General features: G+C 40.7%; 1 protein-coding gene across 1 annotated transcript in view; it reads left to right on the top strand.

Annotated features, from left to right (window-relative positions):
• The window catches only part of LOC134449686 (RNA exonuclease 5-like), a 14,590-nt gene extending 7,987 nt beyond the window's left edge, over nt 1-6,603 (top strand). Inside the window, exons 14-19 of the mRNA XM_063199775.1 lie at nt 1-36; nt 517-745; nt 4,459-4,608; nt 4,848-5,059; nt 5,321-5,448; nt 6,007-6,603. The exon at nt 1-36 is cut by the window's left edge and continues 57 nt beyond it. Coding sequence (XP_063055845.1) covers nt 1-36; nt 517-745; nt 4,459-4,608; nt 4,848-5,059; nt 5,321-5,448; nt 6,007-6,082 — 831 coding nt within the window. The 3' untranslated portion in view covers nt 6,083-6,603. The remainder of the gene's footprint in view (nt 37-516; nt 746-4,458; nt 4,609-4,847; nt 5,060-5,320; nt 5,449-6,006) is intronic.
• The last annotated feature ends 4,966 nt before the right edge of the window (nt 6,604-11,569 follow it).

Genomic DNA, 11,569 nt, shown 5'->3' with positions numbered 1-11,569 from the left:
CTGGATGGCGAACCAATGTACGGCTTTACTCTTAAGGTAACACACACACACACACACACACACACACACACACACACACACACACACACACACACACACACACAATAAGAATATTATTTATTGCACTTTAAATTGCTCTGTTTCAGACTATAAACAAAACAGCAAGGGTGCTGGGAAGATGTATTTATTTTTATTTTATGGTTTATGTACATATTTCTTGTCTATGTCCATACTGTCTTAAGTCCATGTATAAGTACTGTCTATGTCTATACTGTCTATGTCCTTACCTAGATTAGTCTATGTCTGTATGGGAAAGCAAGAAATGTAATTTCAAATTCTTTGTATGACCAGTGCATGTAAAGAAATTGACAATAAAACCTACTTGACTTGACTTTATTAATTTTGGACATGATGCTGGTCAGCGCCAACATTACTTCTGAAAAAAATGACTATTTTTATTCTTGTCTTTGCCAAAGTACTGCCAAACCTAAATCTGTTCTACACACTGTGCTGCAGGTGCAAAGACCTGTGGGAGAGTTGACCCTGGATTTGGAACAGTACCTTGACGATCTGCGCTCGGACCCTGTGAACGAGAGCGTGGTCTACGCGGCCAATGTTGCCAATGACGACCAGATGGCCAACCTTCAACTGACCTTGGAGCCCCATCTGGGTCGCGTAGAGGGCGTGACCATTCGACCTCAGGCTACCAGGAAGAAGAAGAGGAGGAGGAGACATGCGTTCATCAGTGAGTGTGATTGGTGCTCAGAGGTGTCAAAAACAAAAGTAAATTCATGGTGTAAGTACAACACTAGCACATGGTATTACATAGCCGCTACACCGTTTACTCCATTGTATCTAATGAGATAGATAGTGTTGTTAGTGAAAAATACTACAAACCTAACAAGTACCTACCTCAAACTTGATCCAACCAGCGTAGAGTCAGCTGAGCGTAAGACAAGTACATCTGTATACTGGGTACTCAAATAAGTTACCTGTGTCAGATAAGTTACCTGTGTTTTACTTGTACTTTCAAAATAATTGACACAGGTTAAAGCCTGCTCAACCAATGTGTCTGACATGGGTGCTGGACCGAATTGGCACAGACAAACAAGGATGAAAAGTCTGCTTCAACCATGATTTTTTTGTCCCCACTTATTTCTGTGACATTTTGGATCTGATAGACCAATGTATTATGTAAATATGTATGTATGTATGTATGTATGTATGTATGTATGTATGTATGTATGTATGTATGTATGTATGTATGTATGTATGTATGTATGTACAGTGAGGAGAATAAGTATTTGATCCCTTGCTGATTTTGTTGGTTTGCCCACTAATAAAGACATGATAAGTCTTTAATATTAATGATAATATGTATTCTAATATGGAGAGACAGAATATCAAAAAGAAAATCCAGTAATTAACTCTAAAGAATATATAATAATTGATTTATATTTAATTGAGGGAAATAAGTATTTGATCCCCTGCCAACCATTAAGAGTTCTGATCCCGCAGATCAAATGGCACTTTCAATCAACTTGTTATCTGAATTGAACACACCTGTTAATAGTAACCTGTACAAAAGACACATTGAATCTGCAGAATCAGTCCATAGAATCAGTCAATCAATCAAACTAAACTCGCCAACATGGGACAGACCAAAAAGCTGTCAAAGGATGTCAGGGACAGGATTTTAGAACTCAACAAGGCTGAAATGGGCTCCTGGATATTAAAGAGCAAACTGTTGGTGCATTTCTTCCCAATTTTAGGACATACAAAATGATCATCAATCATCAATCTTAGGCCTGTCTCTGGTTCCATACAAGATTTGACCTTGTGGGAATTTAATAACCAGAAAAAAGGGGATAAAGCACCTTAAAACTGTATGGGAGGAGCTAGGAAATAATCTCAAGGTAGCTGGGACCTCAATCACTAAGAAAACTATTGGAAACACTTGATACCACAGCGGATTAAAATCCTGCAGTGCATGTATGGTACCCCGGCTTCAGAAGGAACCTGTTCAGGCTCACCTGAGGTTTGCCAATGAACGTCAAACTGGATTAGGATATGATTGGGAGGTGCTGGAATCAGATGACACCAAAATCAAACTGTTTGGCATTAACACAACTCTATGTGTTTGGAGGAAGAGAAATGCTGCCTATGATCCCAAGAACAACACCTTCTCCAACATCATAAATGAAAGTGGTAACATTATGTTTTGAGGTTGTTTGTCTGGCCAAGACACAGGACGACTTCACATCGTCAAGAAACGGATGGAGGGAGACATGTAAACGTACAATGCTGCATGCCAACCTCTTTCCCACCACCACTAGACTGAAGGTGGGTCATGGATTGGCCTCCCAAAATGATAATAATCCTTAAAATACAGCCCAAGCAACGAAGGAGTAGCTCAAGCAGAAGCACATTAAGGTCATGAAGTGGCTTAGACAGTTTCCAAACATTAACCCTATAATAATCCTGTGAAGGGAACAGAAGCTCCCATTTGGCAAGCTACAGTCATACAACTTAAGTGATTTAGAGATGATCTGCAAAGAAAAGTGGACAAAAGTCCTTTCTAATATATCCACAAACATTGTCATTAACTGAAAGAAACATCTGACCTCTGTATGAGAAAACAAGGGCTTTGCCGCCAAGTATTTTGTCTTCTTTGACTAGAGGGGTCAAATACTTATTTTCCTCAATGGAATACAAATCAATTAAAATATATTCTTCAAAGTTATTTTCTGGATTTTCTTTTTGATATTCTGTCTCTCTATATTAGAATACATTTTATCATTAATATTATAGAATGATCATGTCTTTATTAGTGGGCAAACCAACAAAATCAGCAAGGGATCAAATCATTGAGAGTAAATAGAATGGAGGCCAAATCAACGCTATTTGCCATTCAACGCTTTCTATTTACTGTCAATGGATCAAATACTTATTCTCCTCACTGTATGTATGTATGTATGCATGTATGTACAGTATATCACGAAAGTGAGTACACCCCTCACAGTTTTGCAGATTTTTGAGTATATCTTTTCAGAGGAAAGCATTACAGAAATTTCACTTTGACACAATGATTAGTGACCTTTTAACAACATATTTAACCGCTTAAATTTCTTGTTCACTCAGAAAAAAACAAAATACAGCCATTAATGTTTAAACATGTACTCACAAAAATGAGTACACCCCAGATTAAAATCCGGTACAGAAGGGGCTGTGTTGGCTCGAATCGTCTCAAAATGAAAAGGGATGACAAGGGAGGTCATCAGTGTGCGTTTCAACCTTTCTTTGCATTGAACTTTTACATTTTGAGTCTGCATCTGGCTTAAATAGATTGGTGTGAGATTTGAATGCAATCCTATGGAGAATATCATGATCTGCTTCAGTAGTCACAGTGCATGTTGACATGTATGTTTCTTTTAGGTGTATTTCAGATTGACAATGTTGACAGCATTCATGCATCCCCAAACCATGTCAGTCCCACTACCATGCTTGGCTTATGAGAGGATACACCTTTTTGTAAAACTCACTTGTTTACCACCACACATGCTTGACACCATCTAAAGCAAATTCGTTTATCTTGGTCTCAAGAGAGATGAACAGACCAAGGATATGGATCACTGGAACCATGTCATGTGATCTGAAGAGACCAAGATAAACAAATTTGCTTTAGATGGTGTCAAGCATGTGTGGTGGTAAACAAGTGAGTTTTACAAAAAAGGTGTATCCTCTCATAAGCCAAGCATGGTAGTGGGACTGACATGGTTTGGGGATGCATGAATGTCTTCAACATTGTCAATCTGAAATACACCTAAAAGAAACATGCATGTCAACATGCACTGTGACTACTGAAGCAGATCATGATATTCTCCATAGGATTGCATTCAAATCTCACACCAATCTATTTAAGCCAGATGCAGACTCAAAATGTAAAAGTTCAATGCAAAGAAAGGTTGAAACGCACACTGATGACCTCCCTTGTCATCCCTTTTCATTTCGTTTCATTTTGAGACGATTCGAGCCAACATAGCCCCTTCTCTACCGGATTTTAATCTGGGGTGTACTCACTTTTGTGAGTACATGTTCAAACATTAATGGCTGTATTTTGTTTTTTTCTGAGTGAACAAGAAATTTAAGCGGTTAAATACGTTGTTAAAAGGTCACTAATCATTGTGTCAAAGTTACATTTCTGTAATGCTTTCCTATGAAAAGATATACTCAAAAATCTGCAAAACTGTGAGGGGTGTACTCACTTTTGTGATATACTGTATGTATGTATGGATTAATCCTCCATTGATCCAAAACATTCATTCATGGCCCAAGTGCCCTTATGTGATGTCTGATACCCAGTACTAAAATACCAGTGAGTTGCTTTGGATAATAAATGTTGGTTCAGTGTAATCTAACACAGGTGTGTGTTTATGTGCATGTACCGTGTGTATACAGAACTTGACACTGCAGTGACAGAACTCGCCCTGGATCACTGGGCTCAGCTGAGTCCGGAGCAGGTCAGGCTGTGGCAGGCCCTCACCCCACCACACCTGTCTACCTGGGCCCCGGACGGAACCTCGGACGGAACCTGGGACGGAACCTCAGGTGGAACCTCACACACAGAACACTCATTCTTCAGATAAATCACACACACACACACACACACACACACACACACACACACACACACACACACTCACACACACACACACACACACACACACACACACACACACACACACACACACACACACACACACACACATCCAATCAATAGACAATTTTCTAATAAGGCAACATATTAGACAGTACAGTTTTTTGAATCTTGAATCTTTGAACTTCAGATGGAACCATGGATGGCAGCATGAACGGCCACAGCAACGAGGAAACGCCAATTCCAGAGGGATGCGGCGAAGTTAGAAATGGAGAAAAGGATGGAGGGGAAGTGAACGGTGGAGAAGAGGAAAGTGGAGGACAAGAAAGGGGTGAACGAGAGGAGAGTGGTGGTGGTGGTGGAAGAGAGGAGGGTGGACAAGATGAAGATGGCACAGTTGAGGTACGTATTTATTTCCCTCCACATCTGTACATATCATCATTTTCATTTGATAATATTATATTGCATGTTTTTATGGTGTGCTCTTAATGTAACGCTTTGTAGGCTTCTTGGGTTTTGGTGCTTGGTATGGTGAATCCAGAGTAAAAAAAATAAAAAAAATAAAAGTCAGAAAAGACACTCCAGGACAAGATGAGAATGGGGTGGTGAATCCCTTAAAAACTTTTATTTTATTAATGGCAAATGTGTGTATTGTTGTAACAGGAAGTGGAAGCAGAGGTGGACAGGAAGACGGCAGGTGTCATGAGGAAACTGGATGTGAGGGTGGGGAAGATCCTCGAGGCCTTACCTGACAACACACTCAGTGTAGTCATCCTACCTGGACAACACAGGTAGAGAACACACCCACACACACACACACTCAGCGTCCTACAGGCATTTCACCTGGACAGCACAGGTAGGACACACACACACACACACACACACACACACACACACACACACACACACACACACACACACTCCGTCACATACTGTAGTCATCTTATGTGGACAGCACAGGTAGTGCACACATCTTACAGTCTAATGTAATGTATGTTTCATTGTCTTTCACTGTCAGTATTACAGTGAAACTACCTTGCCTGTGTTTCAACACCAGAAAGTGTCAGGTTTTGAACCTAACTCTGCTAACTTCTGGGGCAGCTGTGGTGCAATGGTTAAGGAGTTGGACTGTAGATCACAGGGTTGCAGGTTCGATCCCCAAACCTTAACAATGCCCTCCTCCATCCATGGCTGAAGTGCCCTTGGGCAAGGCACCTAACCCCACACTGCTCCAAGGACTGTGGACAAATCCCCTGTAACATCTGTTAGTCAATTTGGATGAAGGCGTCGTCTAAGTGTAATGTAATGATGTAATGTATAATGTAAAAAAACAAAAATTCTCTTTCCAGTGTTGGTGGTGTGTCGTATCCAGGCCTCTGCTTCATGGAGGTGAAACAGGAAGCAGCCTCCTCCTCATCAGACTGATGACACCTGAAGACCACACGAGCAGGAAAAAGGAAAAGAAGTCTGATTTTTTTGAAGATTTTTTTTGTCAAAATCACATGGGGGAAAAAAGTTGTTATCGCCAACTAGATCAGTGCTCCTCTACCTTTTTGTGTTCAAAGTGTGGCCCTCGGGAGGACTTTTAAGGCCCTCTGACAAATATATGAAGTGGCCCCTGGAGTGAGAAAGGTTCCCCACCCCTGCACTAGATTGCGATGATAACATTGGGCATTCCCCTCTCAGCGGCTGTAGCGACTGTGTTGAGAACACTAGTAGTCTGTATGATCTTCCAGATCCAAATGGTGTGGTGCTTTGGCAAGAACTATGTGATTACTATGTAATCTTACTATGTACTCTTGTCATGAGGGGCAAACATAGCGGTATATGTACCTGCTGGCCATGAAATGAATTGATGTTTGCGTTGTTTGTCGTCATACACAAAAAGGAACCTTTTTCTGAAAATGACATTTTCATGTTTTTAAATACATTTTTATTGAAGACAACTGGTGTCACTAATCTTTCTTTTTATCATTATTTTTAAAGAAAAGCAAATGCAGTCGCTGAAAGCTTTCAGATTAAGAGCGAGACAAATCCCCCCCCCAATCATGGTTTTGACACTGTAAAATCCTTAAAGGTACACTGTGCAAGATGTTTAGTTGTTTATTTCCAGAATTCATGCTACCTAATCACTTATGTTATATTTTCATGAATTCTTACCACCACCATCAAATTCTAAGTATTCATTATGACTGGGAAAATTCCACTTTTCATAAAAGCGGGATCTTCTCCATGGTCCGCCATGTTGAATGTTCAGAAAGACATTTTTGGCTGCAAAAATGACTGTACTTAGGCCATACTAGAAAATATTAGTTTATTACTCAGTAAACTTTAATGAAAAGATCAAATTTGGCAATAGGCAACCCAGTTTCAATGAGCAGCATACTTCCCGTACCTTTTTTGACCATTGATACTGCACAGTGTACCTTTAAAAGAGCACTTTTACTACTGAATTAGAAGAACGTCATCTCATCTATGAGGTGGTTAAACCAGTGCCAAACTTTATTTCTGACAGTACAGTGGAGGAGAGACAGGAAATGAGTGGGGAGAGTGACCCGGGCGGGAATCGAACCTGGGCCGCCGGCGCAGCAACTCAGCGCCCTGCCGTCAGGCCACAGCAGGGCCAAACAGTGCCAAACTTAACATAACCATCACATGGCTTATATTACATTTGGAATTTAAAAGTAGCCAAATGGGGTACATAACTATTTCTGCAGCTATGGGTGCCGTTAGGAGGGGGAAAGGGGATACAAATTCCAAGTACAGACAGGGTCCCTTAAGGGGGCCCAAAATTTCTGGCGGCACCCCAGCCACAGCATTCACCTAGCTCACCCAGCTCAGGGTTTTACCACTTATGCCTCTTTTCCACTGCTGTTAGGCCTACAGTGCAGCTCGACACAGCACGACTTGGCCACCACTTTTTGCTTTTCGAATAGGCATGACACAGCTCAATCGTAAAGCAAAAAGTGTCTGCCGAGTCCTGCTGTTTCCAGCTGCAGGCCTACCAGACAACTGGCAATGGAAGAGGCATCACAGTACCTCAGCCAGACTGTCTGAACACACAGACACCTTTAAACTTTATGCTACTCTATTCATCTCCTGCTCCTTCTGCCTTCTTCCTGGACGCCGCTGGCTTATGCGCACCGAGTCAGAAAAAATGTGCACATTCTCGAGCTGCGACACAGTTTTGGAGCTCACAACGAACAGGGGGTGTGGCTCCATTTTGGGCTACGTGATGGCACACGCCCTCAGGGTACGGTGACCAAAAATTCAGCTTAAAAATGCAGTCCTGTTTTCAGAATCAGTAGACTGTAATATGCAGCTGCTCTTGAAGTAACAAAATACTTACCGGTGCATTCAGTTAATTTTTCAGTCAAAAGTGCCTCAACTTTTGAATTTAATTAAATGCATCAACACTTCGCTGTACAAGCAAAAAATTCTAGAGATTCACATATGAATGTTTTATACCACAGAAGACATAGTCCCCATTGTAAATAAGCCGTTACCAGAGTTGTATTACTAAAGGACACGTGCACGGTCATAGTCACAGAAAAAAAAAAACTTTACTACCATAGTACTACACAACTATTACATAGGACTGGGCACCGAAATTCGGTTCCTTGATGGAACTGAAAGAAAGGCTAAGGTTCTACTTGGCACCGAAACGTGCCTTGTCTGTCGGTTCCATGTTTCTGTTCCCAGATGTTCATCACGTCAGTTATAGTACAGTATTACAATAGTATTACAGCATTCCACTGGTGGAACGGCGTGCATTAAAGGGCAACTCCTGCCAATTTCAATGTGCTGTTGTTTGACTCACGCTACCCTTGACTTGTCAGTACCCGGTGATGCCGCAGTTTTTGACCCAGCCCTTTCCGAGATATGAGCCATTCTAATGGGGGCAACTTTTGTTTACATTTTTAAAAAAAAATGAGCATAGGCCTACTCCAAATATTTTCCCAAAAGGTATCACTGTTTGCTAGCTGTCTGCTGATGTTGCATAACCTTTTGGATGTTTTTAGGAATAAATAAAAATGTTTTTTTGAAATGTAAACAAAAGTTGCCCTCATTAAAATAGCTCAGATCTCGGAAAGGGCTGAGCCAAAAAATGCGGCATCACCGGGTACCAACATGTCAAGGATACCGTGAGCAATACAACAGCACATTGAAATTGGCAGGAGTTGCCCTTTAAGGAGATACACCACAGAAGACATACAAATGATAGTCTTAGGTAAGAAACATTCTTTAATATTTTCCCCTCCAAATGAAAGGGGATGTTTTGACATTTGTTGATCATACAAAAAAGATAAACATCACAAACATGTATACATACATATTGATTTTCAAACATTCCTTTTGACATTTTCTTTTTTTTTGCAAGTGTGTCATAGGGAGTGGCAATACAACAGGAAAGTTCAAAAACATAGTTAACGAAAACAACATTTTTAACATTCAACATACAAAAATATCAATGTCTATATCTTTCCTATCATTACCTGGTCAATAAATACAGACTATTTTTGAATGACGTTAATGATTCTATCATTTAAAAAAAAAGGAAATTGGCCTAGAAATGAATTTTACATACACTCATTCTTTTTTAAAAAAAAGGATCATGACAAAATCTTTAACTGCATTTTTAAAACTTCACAGACCACCCTGGCATGACAATGACTAGATATAGGATCAACCAAGTTCCAAGTGTTGAAACATGCATTCTAAACACGCACTCACACATACGCATACACACAAACACGCGCACATACACACACACTCACTTACAAATACCCGCCCATCCCCTAAACATATACAGGGGGAAAAAAAAACAAAAAAACATCCACATTTAAAACTGAAAGTAATTTGTGACGTGCCTGTATGAAAAACACAGTTTAACACCATGCCTACATACGTGCTCCTCTTAGTCGCTCACGCACAAGCGTGTGCACAAGAACACGTGTACCATTATAACTGTGTAACTCACTGACTGTCTTTTGAGGAGTCCTGAATCACATAAGAAGTCATTTAAAACTTAAGGGTGGGAAAAAGACAAAGGAAAGAACCAGGTCTACGTTGCATCAATGCAAAGACAGTCAATTTTGTAGAGTTAATTCAACATTTGAGTGTATGACCAACACAGAGTGTTAAACTTGACTGTAAATGTTGAAATAACACCGCCATTTCCGATTCTACACCGTAAGATTTTGCAGAGGCTCCAATGGGAAGTCACTGGCTGACTTCTCCACCGTGGCCCATTAACCCTTCCTTAATCTCCCAGATAAGAATTTAAGAATCATTCTAGAACTCCCTTTTTGTGTCCTCAATGCTCTTGTTAGGAAATGAGAGGCTGCCATACAGGAATCTATTCTGGACTTGAAAAATGTGACTAAAAAAAAAAAAATTAAGAGCGCAAAACATCAGAATCCCACATGGCTAGGTGTTGGGGTAAGCCTTACCAGGTTAGGTCCAAAAAGCAATTTTCAAAGTCCAGAATGCATTGCTACAACCAGAACATTTCAATACAAGCGCACAGTGGTCCAATTTTCCAAATAGCGAAAGCTTGGAAGTAAGTGCATGGTACAACAACAAGCTATGAGATATTCAAGCTTTGCAGAACAATCTCCTCACTCACATAAGTCAACCATATTTTTTCCATTGTTGGCAAACCACCTCACAGTTTTCTGAAGCTTATTCACAAAAAGTGGCAACATCAAAAAAGGTTCTATATGCCAATAATATGCCTTTAACTTTAAGCAAAGTTTATTATTCAGTTTTGTTCTTTGCACCAGTTGGATGGGGAAAACAAAAAGAGCTTTGAGCACCTTATTTTTTCTGAGGGACACAGTCAAGCCATAAAGAGACTTTCACAGACCCATATTAGCCACGAATATGAAGTGGAGGCAGCCATCAGGGGAGCCAACAGAAGTGGACAAGGGGGGCAGTTGTCCCGGGCCCAGGGAGATGGGGGGCCTGGAATTGGGTCCCCATTAAACTGAATGTATTGGGTGAGGGCCCTTTCAGAGGACTTTATCCCGGGCCCAGCCAGAGCCGTCAGCGGCCCTGGCAGCCATAAATAGGAACACTAGACACTGCGTTCACCACTCCCTTCTATTGGAACGAATGGCTCACGTCAAATTCTCGCCATGTTTAGCTGCTATTATCGCCGCAATCAATCAGTCGCTAACAAGGCAATATGCACATTATCCTGTAGGTGGCGGTAACATCTATGAAAAATATCAATAAACAGGCCCAAGATGGCCTCCTCGCCCAGGATGGGGCCACGCCAAAAGTCTGAACACGACATCTAATGTTAAGGTCTATGGGGAGGTGGCTACTGCAGTACCAGAGGGGGTAGTATAGTATCCCAAGATAGTTCAGTAGCAAACCAGGCAGAGTTAACCTGTACGGTAGGCAGAGATGTATTAAGTAAACGTAGAAATAGTGTTACTGTTGGATGGAACTGCAACACTATTAGTATATAATATTACAAAGAGCAGACTATGTAATAACTTAGGCCTACTACTAGTGTTGTAATTGCATCTATAACAGTGAACACATCTATAACAGTAAACACATCTATAACAGTAAACACCTACTTAACACACCTCAGCCTAGAAGTCATGGTAAATCAGCTAATAGGAGAGCATGTAGTCCTCAATTCCTTAGGTAAATAACATATGCAGGTTATTTATTAGCAGGTTTGCCACTTTCTCTAGGCTAATTTAGCCAGGTTTAAGCTTTTTTTTCTACAGGTAGACCACCCAGGACAGAGACACGTGTACTTCTCTGACAAGACGATTCATTCATTCAGGCAACAACAATCAACCCACTAAAAGATCAAAAATAACAATATTTCAATCTCTCCCAAGAGTTTGTGTGCTGTGCCAAGAAAGGAGGTTGTGTATGGCTTCTTGT

Source organism: Engraulis encrasicolus, chromosome 1, assembly GCF_034702125.1.
Source record: "Engraulis encrasicolus isolate BLACKSEA-1 chromosome 1, IST_EnEncr_1.0, whole genome shotgun sequence".
In the NCBI taxonomy this organism is placed as follows: Eukaryota; Metazoa; Chordata; class Actinopteri; order Clupeiformes; family Engraulidae; genus Engraulis; species Engraulis encrasicolus.
The sequence above is the reverse complement of the archived record's forward strand: the minus strand, read 5'-3'. Positions and strand labels throughout refer to the sequence as shown.